The 17,328-nt window shown below is 38.1% G+C and overlaps 1 protein-coding gene across 1 annotated transcript; it reads left to right on the forward strand.

Moving 5' to 3' along the window:
• The first annotated feature begins 659 nt into the window (after nucleotides 1–659).
• Nucleotides 660–13,886, forward strand: il13ra1 (interleukin 13 receptor, alpha 1). The gene is made up of 10 exons (XM_015032056.1): nucleotides 660–948; nucleotides 1,511–1,650; nucleotides 3,412–3,544; nucleotides 3,629–3,728; nucleotides 7,917–8,104; nucleotides 8,273–8,403; nucleotides 9,419–9,545; nucleotides 9,828–9,915; nucleotides 11,091–11,166; nucleotides 11,303–13,886. The coding sequence occupies exons 1-10, from the start codon at nucleotides 885–887 to the stop codon at nucleotides 11,396–11,398; spliced, it is 1,143 nt and encodes a 380-aa protein (XP_014887542.1). The 5' UTR covers nucleotides 660–884; the 3' UTR covers nucleotides 11,399–13,886.
• The last annotated feature ends 3,442 nt before the right edge of the window (nucleotides 13,887–17,328 follow it).

The following is a 17,328-nucleotide window of genomic DNA, read 5'->3' on the forward strand; positions in this document are numbered from 1 at the left end:
TCAAGGTCCTGGACTGCCCTATCCATCCTCCAGAATCTGCACCCTACAGAAAATCTTTGGAAGGAGCTGAAACTCTGGGTTGCTCAGTTTCTAGGCTAACAGGCTAGAAGCCTGTTAGACATACTGACAGGCTTGTAGGAGAAGATGTGTATGAGGGAGTGCAAACTTGGTCAATAACTACAGGAACAGTTAACCTCTGGAACTGTTAGCAAAGGTTTTGACAACGAATGTTAAGTTACTATTGCATAAGATTTTTCAAATATTTATTTAATGCAATAAAACAAATATTTTAAAAATCATACAATATTGTAGCTGCTTAAGAATCACGCAATGTAATTTTCTGGATTTCTGTTTTACATTCTCTCTCATGCAGTTGAGGTGTACCGACCAAGAAAATCATAGATCAGATCTCTTGGGGAAAACCTGAGAAAATAACTATATATCAAGTATTTATTTCCTCTAATGGATATCTGCGGCTTAGAACATGAAATGACGCGTGGAGGATATAACAACTTCATTACTTCTCAACTGGATGCATACTGATATTCTGACTCGCAGACTTCTCGCATTTCTACTTAAAAAAAACAAAAAAAACAAAAAAAAAAACAAAAAAAAAACGTTGCCGCCCACCTCCAGCTTCCAGCCTCCAGAACTTCTTATGCCTTCCCCCCTTAAGAGAAGTTGGAAGCGAAAGCGAACTTGCTCTGCTCTCTCTCTCCCCCTCTCTCTCTCTCTCTCTCTCTCTCTCTTGTTTTACTCTTTAAGTAAACAGGCATCTTGGGAACCGGACGTCAGTCTGTCATGAGAAAGTCAAGATCTCTGAGCGGCACGAGGAGGGAATAAGAAAACGAAAAAGACAAACCGCGTTTAACTGTATCAACAGGATGTTTCAGTGCTTGGAGTTCGTCGCTTTTATTTGTCTGTTTCTTGCGGCCAAAACCACAACAGGTAAGAAGACTCTTACATACGCCACAGTGTGGGCTTAATGTTTGGTGATGTTATAGGCTTATTTATTTAGTTAAGTCTTTTAACTGTTTTCTCAGTCTTCTGTTTTCCCAATAGTGACGTCATGTCAGTTCTGGCATTTATTCCCGGATGTACTTGGGGAAATAGGAAATGGATCACAGGTTTATTGTGTTTAAAGGGAACTGACACCAACAACTATCACAAAAAAGTTTTAGATCTCCTTACATGGTTTTAAAAAGCTGAAGTGGTTACTTTGGAGTAGAATATTTTACTTCCTAAAAAAAATAAAAATAAAAAAGTATGAGACAGACATCTGGTAGCTGTGAGGCAGGAATGTTGCTCTTCCTCTGTTATTTTCCTGGCTCCTGGCTAAAATTACCCGCGATGTTTACCAGGATGTTGTATCCTGGGACTGTGAGGGAATTCTTTAGATGTAGCTTCCTGGAAGTTTTCTAAAATTCATTAGGAAAAATAAAATGATGTGAAGGCAATGGATAAATCTTGTATAACCATATTTGTGTCTCTTGTCTGTTTTCACTTTCAGAGCAGATTTTGCCTCCCCAAAACTTGTCCCTGCGTTGGATAGATGAGTTCAACTCAGAGCTCACCTGGGAGCCGCCTCCGCACTCCGTGGCAAACTGCTCCTATCATGGAAAGGTGGATCAGGATCACGAATTTACATTTGTAAGTCAGTAAAAATGTTTGCAAGAAAACATCTTTAAAAAATGATAATTGCAGTTCCATGCTTTAAATTATAGAACCAAACATTTGGGGTTATGGTGCTGCAATGCAAACACAAAGCTGTAAACATATTGGCCGAGTGAAAACTGAGAAGCAAATGCAATTTTTAGATTATGTGAACATCAAAAAACTTTTGTTTTTCTTTATTTACAATGCCGTTCTATTGTATTCTAATCCTATTCAGTTCCGTCCATTGTCTAAACCCATTAATTCTTTCAGGGTCGTGCAAAATTGAATGTGCTTTACTGGGATTGTATGCGACCAACCCAGTTTATCTGAAATCAAACGTGGTTTTGTCTTGACAGTTTTTGCTTTTGATTTTTTTAAATAAGTTTTATTTCACACACATCGACACATTTATATTTTTTGTAAATTTGTGTTTAAGTCTTTATGCTGGTTTGTGTGCTAGGCTGTTTTAACACAAGAATATGTTTCAGTCATTGAAGTCCTGGCCATGCTTAAAGCAGAAGAAGAACGCTTTACCTGGACTGTTGTAAACAATTATTATTAGTAATCAAATATTCTATCAATTGTTCTAATCAAGTCCTCCAATAAAATTTTTGGTTCCAAGTCAACCTGGACTAAAATGACACAAAAATCAGTTTTTATATTCAATTTAAGAATAAAAATTAAAACAATAAAGCAATAACAGTGCTTTCAAAGACCCTTTAAAAAAAAGGTTATACTCCAGCTCCATTCCAAGCCAATCAATAGATTCATTTCCATTGACCTCAAAATTTCGCAGACTGCAATTACAGAATTAAATTTGCTTAATGGAAACTCTGCAACTTCAAAAAAGTTCATGTTTTTTGAACAAAGATTTTTGCCCCAGGATGAGGTGGTTTTTAGTCCACATTAAAATTTGTGTGGCTAACAAAACTGGAACGGAAGCATTTTTTTTTTTCGCGTCACATGTCTCTTCAGTTTGCATACAGCAGCGATGCGCATATTCGTATATCTTGGCCTCTTTGGATAAAGCGCAGTTGACTCCACAGCATCCTATGGTTCATCATTAGAAATTGTTGAAGCCATTGCTCTTGCGTGTGTTGCTATTGCTACAGGGAAACTGTCATGACTTGCATGATGTCAAAACAGTGTTTCCATTGCTGTTCACACAAATTTCAATATGGTTGACAAGTCCCGTCATCCTTGCGTAAAAACTTTTTTTTTTTTTTTTTTTTTTTCAAAAAAACGTGAGTTCTTTTAAATTGTCGCGTTTCCTTGCGGAAAATTTATTTTTGTAATTCCAGTTTACACAATTTTATGGTTGATGGAAATGCAGCTGGTGGGTAAGATGGTGCAACTGGGCCTTTTGAGGCACCTCTGGAGGAAGAGTTGTTGCTAAACCTTCTTCACTACATCATCATCAGAGTGTAGGGGGAGGAGAAGTCCCACTGGAAAGGGAACCTTTGCTCCAGGCACAAGTTGTTTGGCTCACCTAACGGACAACTATAATAAACATACACTTCATTGTGAGATTTTCAAAGCTAATGATGTTACTTTATCTGCTAATCTGCTTTAAACGTTTCCACATCTTTACCCCTGACCTGTCTGGTGTGTTTCCACTGCCTAAACTCTCTAGTGACTGTGACCAGGCTCTTTGTTTCTGTGGACCACATTTTATCCAACTGGGATTATTCCTTCTGGATAGACGACTGTTTCTGTCTGTGGCTGTATTTAAGATGCTTGTCTCCCTTTTGATAGACGAGACAAGGCGAGTTTACATCTTATACGATGAAAAACCACTACACGGAGAGAGGACTTAAAAGTTACTCTTTGCAAACAGTTTGTCACGATAAACGAAGTCAACCAGCAGTTTTGAATACATTTTACCCAGGTAGGACATTTACATTTAATATAATGCATTACTACAGAAGGTACATACATTGGTTTATAACAATCTGTGCAAAATGTGTCTCAGATCTGGTGAAGTCGTTCGATTTCTACATAATTTCCGCCAAACAAGGTCACTGCTCCTGGTCCCCCATCATCACAACTACAGAGCTGCGTTTCTTCTATCAGTAAGTCTGTGTGTGCAATGAATATTTTTTGATCTTACATTTTGCAAAGTGTTGGCTGCATTTGGCTATTTTGCAACACTTCCTGATTCATACTGACCTGCTTTGGTTGCACCACAGCCAGACTGAACCTCTCTTCTCCCCTCCCAAAAAAAAAAAGTAAGATGATAAACTTTAACAAAGGCTAATCTGGTTACTAGCCTGGCTTTGTTGTTCAGTATAAACCAACACTGCAAAAGCTCAAAATCTCCAAGTATTTTCGATCTAGTTTCTACTGCAAATGTCTTTGTACATTTGAAATAAGACCAAACTGACTTCCAAGTAACTTTTCACCAGGAAATAGGAACTCATTTTAAGTCTGTGTAACAAGACATTATAACATTACAACAAGATATTTTCCCATATAGCAAATTAAATAATCTTCCTGTGAAACTAGTTAATTTAATCAATATTAAGAAATTATTGACTTAAAACAAACTCTTATTTCTTGTTGAAACACTGCTTTCAAATGTACTAAAATATTAGTACTAGAATCTTACCAACAATACTTGGTAAGATTTTGTGTTTTTACATGCGAACACAAGGATATTCTACTAGTAAAGTTGACATAAAAAAAGTATTGCTATCTAACTAAAGGTTGATTACAGTGAGTTCACTCTGACAAGGCTTTGGAAGAGAAACGGGTACATGGCATCATACAGACTCCACCATACGTGAATTGAGTTTTGTGCAGGGAGAAGGGGAAACGTTTTCAACCTGTAAAATTTTCTTAATACCATGAATCCATCATATCAGAATAAAGCAGTTTACAACTTATAATTTCTGGAAACTGCATCCGTTTTTTGAATTCTGAGTGAAAAAAGGAGTATGTCCTTTGTTCAAGGCGAAATTGTAATTTTTATTTTTATTTTTTATTTTTAATTGAACCCAATTATCCAAACATACCATACTCTCCCACATCAGTTTGGAGAGGGGTTCATTCCACATTACAGGCGTGTGCTACCCATGTGGCATCATGCAAATCTACAAAGCAACCCCCCATAAAACTCCTCCAGCTGCCTGTAATGCTGCAGCTGGGAAACGCACACATAAAAAAAAAAAATATGCAAATGTAACCGTCACGGTGAACTGAAATAACAGTTCTAAATAACAACCAGTGCTGTAAACTAAAGGCCACAATCAACACCAATTCAAGAGTTATCCGCTTCACAAACGATTCCAGCGCGTTTTGTTCAAATAGCATAAGTGATGACTTCCTTTTAATGTGAAAAAAAAAGCTAATCTTCTGCCTTGATCAGGTGGGGGCTGTGTTGGGGGTGGGGGGGGATGGCATTTAGACTGGTTCCCCTTTATTAACCTAGACAGAGAAAAACAGGCTCTATCTATCTGTGTTTGCTTTTCCACAGATATTCATCGTCATTGTTGCAAAATCTGCTTGGCAATAACTCAAAGGAGATCTAGATCATCTACATATTTAACAAAAAAAAAAGACGTTTAAATTTAAATATTTGAAGAAAACCTGAGTGGTTGATTAAACAGCTTTAGATATTTGAAAGCTGGTTTCAATCTGACTGAAACATCTAAATTAATAATCAAACATCTGTAGAATCAAGGCCAGACAGGCTGTTTGTTCTGAGTTAGAGTCTACGTCTTGGACTGATGATGTGTAAACTAATAAAGAGATAAAAGTGGAGTTTCCTTCAGTCATTGGTAAGTGCTCGTTTTTCACAACCATGCTAATGTAATTACCAGGCACAGAAAAACAAACATTTTGGATGATGGAGTCTGAACCGATAATAGGATTCAATTCCCCACACAGAATAACCTCAGTATTTTTCTTTTCTCTGAAGTTGAGGACATTTAACTGGGCCCTCATTTTTAAGACATTTGTTCCAAATAGTGGTTCTACGATGCGGCTGTAGATGTCGGTCTCTCTGTAAGCCAACAGCTGAACTGTTATCACTGAGAGCAGTTAAAGGGGGACACAACCCTTCACATTTGCTTGCCAGGCTCCTCAATTCCCTGCCGGTTACATTTGGCAGCGTCTACACCTTGCATTCAAATCAGTCCTGAAGGATCAGATGTCCGCTCTCCATGCAAATAAAAAGGCAACCGAGAAGCACAGGCCTCCGTCGGGCAACATCTAGACACCTAGGTCTAGTGTTGTTTCTGTACAGCGTCTACATTTGCGCAGTTACCACGGCAAAAGTCTATACAGGTGGTGAGCTCAGTTATGTGGCCTAATGGAAGGAATGCAAGAAGCTCAAATCTCTAAAAATAAACTTTTCAGGAAAAAAAAAATCCTTCTTCCTAATGTTCATTCTGTTTTTGATGCTGTTCGTGGAACAGTTATCAATGAAACACATGTGAAGGGTGATCAGCAGAGTTGATGTCCACAAAAAACCCAAAGCAGATAACCTGACTAGATAAGCCATGTTATACAATGAGAAGCTCATACTGCGCTTTAATTGCGGATTATATTTTGAGTTAATTTTCTTCTAAAAGAAGCTTTTATCAAAAGCAGAAGTTGCAGCTTACTGGGCGTTGCTCAACTTCAGTGAATAAGGCTGTGAGGAAAACACACTGCTTGCCTCTGAGTGCTCTTCACATTCCGGTCTGAGTAATGTTGAGTAAATACACTGTCTGCATTGTCTGTCGTGTCTTTAGCAAGATAAGGTTGAGTGCAGCTTATGCTGAACCTGACCCTGCTGTCGTTCTGCTGGTTCAGCCAGAATGGCTGTTTGTTGTCGCTAAATTTATGGTTGCAGTACTGACTGAGGCCTTTGTCTCAGGGAAGCAGGAATCCAGACGCAATAGCTTCTTAGGAATCCTGTGGCACACCTTTGCTACCTGCAGGACAGCTGTGCCAATGTGAATTACTGTATGATTCATTTGTTATATTTAATTTGCATAATTGGTTATTATAAAACTCCGGTTTCCTCCCACAGTCCAAAAACATGACGGTCAGGTTAATTTGTCTCTCTAAATTCTCCCTAGTGTGTGTGTGTGTGTGTGTGTGTGTGTGTGTGGTTGACTACTTAGAGCTCCAGTATGTAACATTAATCAAAAATATGATTTTTACATATCTCTTAAAACTGTCAACATGTCGTGACAGTATAGCATGAGACAGATAATCTGTGAAAAGATTAAGTTCCTCCCTGAGCTACTATTTTCTTCTGAACAAACGCACCAACCAAAAACAACCAATCAGGGGCAGGAGGCGGGTCTTGGCGCTGTCAATCAACGTTGTGAACACCCTAGTAAATGTGCTAATGGCGAAGAAACAACTCGCTGTTTCACTTAAATAGGAAAACTGTTTATCCACCATTATGGGTGGTGATTTGTGGTGATTGGCTGCACACCCTGAAGAAGAAATAAGGAAGGCTGTATTAGTTTCTAGTGACAAGGCGTTTTCTACTGCACATCTTAATAATACATTTTAGGTTATATTTGGCGTTTGAGGTAGGGTGTTGCTCCATGAGCTCAGATTTATCCATCCCAACTGCTTGGAGTCTTTCTCATTCATTCTGGAGAAGTTTCTGCGGTTTGTTGTGTTGCTGATTAAAATGCTTTCTGTTTTAATCAGCAACACGTCAAATTCTGAGATTCTTCCAACCTTCACAAAGGAGGTGTACATTGCCATCGTAAGATTTTTGTCACTAATTGAATTAGCCAGATTTACAGAGCCCAAATGCTTTGGATTGGAGGATGAGACCGTTCTGGCTGTAACTTCTCTTTTAGCTCACACGTCCCCACATTTTCTCACATTACAATCTCACATGTGTGTTTCTCTTGGAATTTCTAGTGCAGCAGCCATGAGGACACGACAGAGTATTAGGGCCATGCTAACAAAAAAGCAAATTAGTTATGAGAATAAAGTCATAGTTAAATGAGAATTAAATCATAAGAGAAGAAATTGATATTGCAAGAATAATTCGATAATAAAGTATCGTTGTCCTTGTATTATTTCGACTTTATTCAACAATGTTACTATATTTCCATATTATTTTGACTTTATTTTTGTAATATTGTGACTTTATTCTAGCACGACTTCATTCTGGGAATGCTGTGACTTTATTCTCACATTTGTACAGTTTCATTTCATATTATTTGATTTTTGTCATTCTTTGATGCATGAAAGTAATCAATGTTTATTCCCCCCCCCCCCCCCAAAACTTTTGTTTTTTCAAGATTGATCGATAATATATCAGGCAATCACTCGGCAGAGATACAAGAATGCTCATCGTACACTTACACTGATGGTGTGAAGTCTGGCTGTAATTTGGATGCAACTACAAGGATGGCCATTAGGATGCTGTTTAATGCAACAGTGAACAACACAGTTGTTCGGAACACCTTCTTCTGGGATGACTTAAAAGGTTAGTAAACCTGGTTGTTCCATTTTGTTCCCTCTGTTCTAATTATGCCAGAATGTATGATTTAAATAATAATAATAATAATAATAATAATTAAGTGAGAAACCTAAAAAGTGTTAATATGTCGGTAATCCCTTTCATGTGTTTTTTTGTTGTTTTTTGCCTGAAAAGTAAAACCACCTGCCCCTGAATGGACAGTTAAAAAAAATAAGAACAATTTCACCATCAGCTGGACTCCTCCGGACGTGCTACGATTAGAATCATGGACATTCCAAATAAATTACAACGAATGTGAAAAAACGGTAAGACATTAAACACGTATGTCTGTATGTACTGAAATTCTATTCAAGAGTCAAAGGAGTAATCACTTGTTTGTTTCATCATATAAAAAAAGTCAGTAGACTGTTTATACTTACATTGATCATAAAAAACTTGGGTTTCTCAATATCCACAATTTTGTAACCTGAAACTGTAGCAAACAGCAGGGAATATTATGGAGTAATACTCCTTAAACATTGTGCCATGTTGCAACTACAAACTTCTATCAGGATTTTCTGAGAGAGACCAAGGAAAAGAAGGGCAGAATAGTGAAATATAAGCAGTGGTGAGCACTCTTCTGCTAAGCCTTTCAAGGTCAGATGTAATATGATGTGAAGGTAGCACCTTAGCATTAGCTTCTGTTAAACACCATGTTTGTTTAGCGCTTTAGCCTTAGCGGAACTGATTTTTATAATTAGGGTTTAAGGTTAGCGTAAATAACTTTTTAGGTACCGGTGGCCACCACTGAGTACAAGAAAATGATACATAGTTTCACATTTATTGTTTTCAAATAAAAATCTGATAAATGAAAAATACCTCTTTTAGTCTGATACGCGTAAATAAAATCCAGGGCCAGCTGCTGATTTTAAGTCATTTAGTGTCAGTATGAATCCATCAGTGCTGTTCTCAGTGGTTCATTGTCCTGTGTTCAAAAGGCCAAGGACCTCTGTGTTAAAGTGTTCTTTTTTTAGTGTTTCTAGGGTTGTTTGTTTCAATGCTCTACATACATACAATAAAGTTTTCCTAAAAAAAAAAATCATGTGAAGTTCATTCTTTTGGATTCCAGGTTTAGATTCATCAGTTACCATAAGCTTCTGTTGTACAGCTTGTCATGAAACTGCATCAAACTGTTAAATTACTATGATTAAATCAAACCTGGTATATGTTTGGTTACAAGCTTGATATAATGAGCCTTTTTAAAGAATGTTGCAGCCCCCAGGGACTTTATCCGACACTGCAGTTGGTTCAAATTCACATTTATTTGTCTACTTTTCTCAGAACAAACAGTCTGTCTCAGGAACAACGTCCTCTAAGCTGGAGCGGTCCTCTAACTGTCGGTACTGCATATGGATTCAGGCCACGAGCGAATTTGGCAACTCTCTTCCAACTGATGAGAAATGTTTTGGTACAGTTGTATTTTTTCTTTTTTTTATCATTTTGTTTTTCTTTATTATTGTAAAAGGTTCTTCTGTCATTTATATCACCTCTACAACCTACACTGCAAACTCAAATCATTAGCTCTTATAATGAGCTTGGTGCTAGGATAGTACCACAACTCACCACTTTATCTTTATAGTTTGTGACTAAACTTTCTCATAAAATTGAATGTATTCAAAATTTGCCAGTAATCATCAGATATCCCTTTATTACGTTTGCTGACTGATCCTCCTGGTGCATTTATTTACAGATCCTGATCGGGGTTCTTACTTGGTGTACGTCGTCATCGCTGCCCTGGTAGTTACTCTGGCAGCTATCTCCATTGCGTGTTTGCTGGGGTAATACTTTTTATTTTATTTCACGATGCCTCGCTAAAGTAATCACACCTATTGTATTGTTAAAAATGTCACATGTCAACCATTAGCTTCAGTGTTCTTCAGTGGGATTTTGTGTGACTGGCCAACACAAAGTAAAGCATAATGTGTGTGTTTAGCATTTGTAGACCGTTTTTTTATTTTTTATTTTTTTTACTGTAGTTAAAGATGTCAGTCTTGGTCATTTTGGCTTATTCAATTGAAGTTGGTTCAGTTCAATTCAAAAATATTTATTCCAAAGGGTAATTAAATGTTGTAACTCATTTCATCCGAGTACGCTCAAAGAGTCGTTGTAGATGGAGGGCAGGAAGGATGTTCAGTAGCAGTCAGTTTTGCAAGAAAACTTAAGAGCCCTCTAACTGAAAACTACTAAAGGCATGACATGCTAACTTATCTATTTCCTGGCAGCACCAGCTGCATTTCCATTACAAATGTGCACAAAACCTTGTCGATATTCCGACAATGTCAAAAAAAACAAAAACTAAACAAAAGCACAATTTCGCAGTTGCAGTGTCTCCACTAAGTAAGGAACGCAGTTAAAATCACATGTGAATAAGTTTGTTCACGCAGTAATTCATTTAAAAACAAGCTGCACCATCTTCCTCTTACTACATCCTGTTGTCTTCTGGCGTAAACCACTGGCGTGTGGTTTGCACCAGTGGCAACATCCAGTTATTGATAATGTGACTCACGTGATGCCAAAAGTGTTTCCATTGCAGTTTTGTGAAACACATCAATTTTGATACAGCCGAAAAAAAGCCCACCCAATTCTTATGGGAAAGTTTTATCGACAAATGAGAGTTTTTTATATTTATTAAAAATTTATTTTGGAAATGTCAAATTGTGCAATTATATGGTCAATTATATGTCCTGTATGACATCATCACTGCTTTAATCTCCGTCTGGCTGCATGATTCGAAACCTGGAGATGTTGGAGTAGGGGAATCTCGACAAAGCAGGCTGAATTCAAATGCACACCACACTTTTCTTTTTACCTATATGTTGGTCCATTCCATAAAATTGCAATGAACAATGCATTGAAGTTTTTGAGTTTAATGTGGAAAAATTGAAGAAATGTTATACTTGGGTATCATGGTTGGCTCTATTCTTCCCTTTGAAACAAAGTTCTTTCTGTACAGGAATGGTAAGCGTATTTTCCCCAAAATACCAGTACCTTCAAACTTCTTCAAAGATGTTATCGAAAACGACAATGAGGTAAAAAGAAGAGGGGGGCGGGGAGCGTTATCCTGTGTGTTTAGGACACCATTGCTGCTAACAGCACTATTTCAAGAAGCATTTTGTATATTTGGACTAACACTTTCTTCTTTCGGGTGCCTCTTCCTTCTCTCAGAGTTTTTTTCGCAAGTTGTACGTCCCGCCAGAGGAACAAGAGAACTGTACCATCACGGTGGTGAGAGATACGCAGACCATCAAACCAGACTTTTGAAACTCCTCCGCTGTCAACGCACACTTCCTCTGAAGCAAGAAATCAAATTGGCATTAACACAGAAACCCGATTCTGAGTCTGTTTTTATGAAACTTTGCAAAAAGTCATCTCATGTGACTGTAGGTTGAAAGGCCAAACTTTACAATATTGATACAGCAGAAGAAAATCAACTGCTGTATCTGAACAGATCCACTCAGCAGCTGCTTGTTTTCACGGAAATCCCTGAGATTTGGTCGCTTTGCACTAAAGGGTCACTATACTGTGAGTCAGGACCTTTCCTGAGACTTCCTTCTGACACATGCAGTTGTTCCTACTCAGCCACAGCTGCATGAGATGCATACTGAAAGAGATTCATTATTTATCCCCAGCTGATTACTTCTTGAGGTGTTTTGTTTTATAACTCCTCTGGTTTCCAACTGAGGCAAACCATGAATATTTTTAGATGGGATTTCTTTTTTTTTTTTGAAGAGTTCTCAGACCAGAATCCAACAATGTGCCACAAATTATCTACTCTTGATTGTTTTTATGTCATAAAACCAGAGGGACGCAGTACTGTACGCCATCTTTGTGTAAAGAGTTATCCTTTTGATTTGCACATATGAAATGGGAAGAGAAGCATTTTCAGCTCGTATCGGGAAGGGTAGTTATCCTGGAAACGGTTGGAAAATGCTACACCCTTTCTGCTTGAATTTCTTGACAGTTCCATAAAAAGATGAGTTGTATTCCATTACCTACAAGAAGCTGCTAAATTAGCCAGAGATTATTCATTTTGACACCATGTATAACAGATATAAATCTAGGTATGTAGTCTGCAAACCTAGCAAATCTACTGTAGACGTAATTGCACACAACTCCAAATGTTATCTGGCAGCAAAGTGCTTTGAGTACAATCGATGGGATGTGTGAGGTGTGTGTGAACCGACTTTAGGGTGATGCACACGCCTCCTTGGCTGCATTAAGGCCGGATTTGGTGCGAGGTCAGTTGTGACAATAATCTACAAGAATCAGATCCATAAATGCGGGAAATTCTCAAGGTTACAAAACCAAACATCTGACTAAAAGCTAACAAATATAAGATGGTAAGACAAAGATTTAAAGAAGAAAAAGGATATTCCCACTGAGCTCATTTAGTGTCAGAGAGTTCTATTAGAGGTTGAAATTAAAGTGGACCCCCGGTATTAGCAGGGTTGAGAGACCACAGTAGTCCATGAATACAGGAGACCCTCTAAAAATGCCTGCAACTGCCTGTTTTAATCACTCCAACACCAAAAGCAGTGGAAACGTTCTTGGCCCTACTGCAGAAATAACTTCTACACTCCTGGTTGCTTTGTAAATAATAGCCAGCAGCATATAAAACAGCAATATGCATGGGTAGTTCAGCTCCCCAGCAGCATTTTCTTATGAATATTATAGATGAGCTCTACGAAAAGATGCATTAGCAGGCAGGTTTTCCGCAAATAATTTGACGTTAAGGCGAATGGGTGAGTAGATGGGGGTTTCACTGCGAAAAGGCAGGAGTGATTTCCTGTTTATTACATTATGGCAGTCTGAGTCTGCTGTTGAACGAGCTCTTTAAATGACAGAGCAGATATAGAGAAAAGATTAACATGGTCCTAACTTTGGACACCGTTCTCCTCTCCAACACGACACCCAGAGATTCTAGTTCCTCTCTGACGACACAGCTGACCTTACTGCCTCAACAAACATGGCGGCACTGACCACCACCGACTCGTAGAACGTCCTCAGAATCTTCCGGCAGACGTTCCGGTGCCCGGGCCTTTTCAGAAAGAAGAAATAGCTCCGACCCTTCTTCTTAGACCACATTTGCATTTTTAACCAAGTCTGATTTATTGTCCAAGTACACCCCTCTGATACTTATAACTTTTTGTGGTCCCTTGAATGTCAACAGGGGTCACGGGGGCTCTTGGACCTTTTCAAGTCCACAACCAGTACTTTAATATCACCACTTTGGGTTCCAAGTGGTTTTTCATGTTCCATGTGATTAATGTGTCCAAAGCAAGCCTGTATTATCTCTCATTACTGCCACCGAAGAGTCCAACTACCTCAGACTCATGAGAATACTTCTGTGGATGGCAGGTGTCTGAACAGCAGCTGAAGTCACAGGTGTAAAGAATAAAAAGGAAAGGTGAGAAAGCTTATGATAAAAACTTTGGGGAAAAAAAATATATTAATTTGATGAGTTAGTACTATCAAAGAGCGTTAGTGACAGCTTATTTGGAGGTTTATCACGATTTTGGCATCCAGGTAATTCCCTTGTTTGCCAGCAGTTGCCTCACCACCTCTGTTCAGAACTGGGCACCTTAAACTGCAAGAATCTCCCTTTATACATTCAAGTTACTGCCAATTTACCAAATATTTCAATATTTACATTTTTTCAACTACTTCTTACCAAAAGTGTAATAACATGATATCTGAAATCTTAAAAAAAAAAAAAAAAAAAAGTTCATTTAACTTTTCTACCCCTCTAGAACAAAATCAGAGCTTTTATGGCACAAATTTTTGGGGGGCAACAGCAGTAGGAGTTCACTCTGCAATTGGAGGGTCACCAGTTCGATTCCCAGTCTGTCCGCCCTTGTCGTTTATGCCCCTGGGCAAGTCACTTCACCCACCACCCCTGATAGTAGATGAGCCTTTTGTGATTTGTATTGGAGATATAAAGGTATATATACAGTATAATGAATTATTATTATATTGAAGATGCTAAGTGAACATATATATTTTTTTACTAGCTTTAAGTCTTCCAAATATTTCCATCATGGACCAACCCTCTCTTCCCTCCCCCAATGTCTGAAACTGTTACTTTCCTTGTTTTTCTGTTTGGGCAGCTTTCTAGTCTGGAGATATTTTCTGTGTATTTTGATGACATACTTTGTGTGACTGATCAGTGGAGCTGTTTGCAAATGCCTTAAAACTCAGTTGGGTTTCTTTCTCAACTGGAATTTGTATATTTGCACACACACACACACACGCATACACACCCACACACACCTACATACACATACACAAAACCGTGGGTATATTTGTTTTAAAATAAAGCCTGTTGTGTATTTTCATATCTTTCTTATGATCAAGCTGATCTCAACAGGGGAATGATTGTATTTGTTTTTTGGAGTGCATTGAAGAAACACGGCTCCCATTAGTTACATTGTGAATATGCATTGGTAGAGGTAACAACCTTCCCAGTTCCTCCACCCTTCTACCCCCACCTGACCCCAACAATGTAGTCAGATGATTATTGTCAGCAAGATAACTTTAGTTTGCAGTTATGTTTTTTTTTTTTTTTTTGTCTCCTGTCTAGCTTCTTTCTTTTTAGCTAAGCTGATTAAGTAGCTGTTAGCTGTATCATACCATGTTACACACCAACTTTAAAAGTATGCTTCCACATCTTGGCAAGAATGTGATTTTTTTTATCCTTCAAAAAAAAAAGTGAATAAAATAACCTTTTTAAAACACAAAATGGGTGTGTTTTGTATGAGGCTGTATTTAGTTTGGTTAATTTCTGGTGTCTCACTTTATAAATAATTTTTACTGTTAACTCTTTTACTATTTTATTTTATTTTTTTAATTTTTTTTTTTTTTTACCACAGTTGAGTAGACTGGGTTACAAATGAAGAAAGCATACACACATATTGTTGTTGGTATCCCTTTCTTCTGCTTTATCTGCAAATTATCAAGAAAGACAATTCCAACCACTGAATTCCACTGAAACTATTTAGCAATCTCACTTCTGCAAGTTGTACAATAAGCACACTAACTCTTTGGTCTGTAGGGAACTGTGTGAAGGTGGATCAGGTCTTCAGTATTTGAGTGTTGGTCTCAGTCGAAGGTAAAACCGACCCCTGAGCCGTTTCTTTTCTTCTCAAGGGAAAGTATTAGAAAATAAAAGTGGATTGTGTCAGAGACGCCTGAATGTTTTAAATAAAGGAAGTATACAAAATGTCAGCGTATTATGATGTTCAAGGGACTTTCCAGTAGGAAAAGAACATAATTTCTGAGAGAAATGACATGACTAAAAGTAGCATATTTCCACAGAAAGACAACTTCCTTTGGAATTGTTCCTTCTTTTGTCAGAACATTGAATTTGAATACTGCAAAATTAGAAGGAGAGCAAAAATACATCTTGACTTGGGGAACCCTGTCAGAAGCTAACATGTATCTTGAATTAGTTACGAGAAACTTTCTATGACTGCTTCATTGGTGCTCAGTCTGCATGACAGAACAGCTTTAGCTCATTGAGATTGAACTGGTGATGTCTGAGTGCAGCAGTCATCGATCATCTGTGGTTTGACTGTAGTGTGTTTCAGAATGACAGAAGCACATTTTTAGACAAGCAAGCTCAAACAAAGCCAAGACCTAGACCTAAAGCTGCTTGAGTTTTAAACGTAGCGGTATGCTTGGGGTCGGATTAATTGTTCTAATCTAGACTTTCAAAATAACTTACTTTCAATTTGGGTTGAATTGGTATTGTGTTAATGTAGGCATTTCCCAACTATGATGCGTATTCCGCATGCGTCATTGTTGATGCTGTGTAATAGTTGGCAGTTTGCACTACATCATTTTTCTCGGAAGGTGCACAAGTTATTTTATTCTTGCCTGTCTAGAGTCATTTTTCCTAGACATTCATATGGAACCTGACTCTAATCTGTACTACTTGAAAGTTAGACCTGACAGTTTTGGTTTTCACAGTGTTTGTTTCCTCGTAGAGCTGTAACACTCTTTCAGGCCTTTCAGGCCTTTCTGGGTTTCTATAAACCTGGAAGATTTAAGGGTTCTGTTTTTTTCCCCAAGTTGGCCCCTTTTGAGGTCAGACGTTTTTCTGACCGGAGTAGTTTCGGGCTTTAGAATGATTCATTTGAGTAGTTATTTCTGAGATGTGGAACAACAAACAACTGAAAGCATTTTGGAATGTACAATACGTGCACCCATGGGTGGAAAGTTTATGTACTGGTGCTTCCTGGATATTCAATTTCTACATATTTATGGGTTCTCTGCCATCCAGGAAATGGAAAAACAAAAACAAAAAACAGTTTAAAGCAACTTAAGGTATAATTTAAATAACACATAACTTTTATTAAGAGCCACTGCAATAAATCAATATCTGAGGAATTTTATTAAGTAGAGCTACACCCCTTCCCCCCCAAAAAAATTGTTCTTAAGAAATTTCTCTGTTTATGGTCCCCACCAGCCCCCCGCCCCGCCTCTCCCCCAATAATGAGATGGGATTTACTCCCTTTTTTAAGTTTCATGTTGTATAAGCATCTCATTAAAAGCCCAAAATTAACACCCACAATCTACACCGCCAGGACTTTATAACTATGCTGTACCTCCAGACCAGATATAGATCAGCAACTGTACTTCTCTGCCAGGAACTATCCACCGAAATAATATGAGCGGTAAGGAGGTGGTTCTGATGCAACACTGGCGCAATCAGCGCCTCCTTTCTGTGACAAGTCGGAAATAAAATGCACCTAAAAAATGTAACTTTTTTGCAAAATATTTGGCCTTTTCATAACTCCTCTGATGAAAATTTCTCACCTGTCATTGCTGTGCTTCATAGAGCTACCGTTTACATGTTTCTTCCAGGTCTTTTGCCTGGAAACCACCGAAATTTCTTCAGATAAATACAATGCACCTAAATCCCCATTGTGGCAGCGTGAGGCTTTTAAACTACTTTGAATTCAGGTACTTTGATACAAAGCTTCCTGTTGAAAGGCGTTCAAAACAAAATCTTTGCGTGTGTTAAATATAGTTAGATTTTTACTGTCTTGACTCAAACACATAACTTCCTGTTGCAGATTGACTAGCTTGATCACTGACAAATAGAGCGACAACTCCCTCTGGTGGCCAACTTGAGAAGTGCCAATATGTCGGCTAAAAATGGTCCTGATGCTGCAGGGATGCAGATCGGC

Source organism: Poecilia latipinna, unplaced genomic scaffold (genome assembly GCF_001443285.1).
Source record: "Poecilia latipinna isolate Pla-1442-1.1 unplaced genomic scaffold, P_latipinna-1.0 Scaffold14, whole genome shotgun sequence".
NCBI lineage: Eukaryota > Metazoa > Chordata > Actinopteri > Cyprinodontiformes > Poeciliidae > Poecilia > Poecilia latipinna.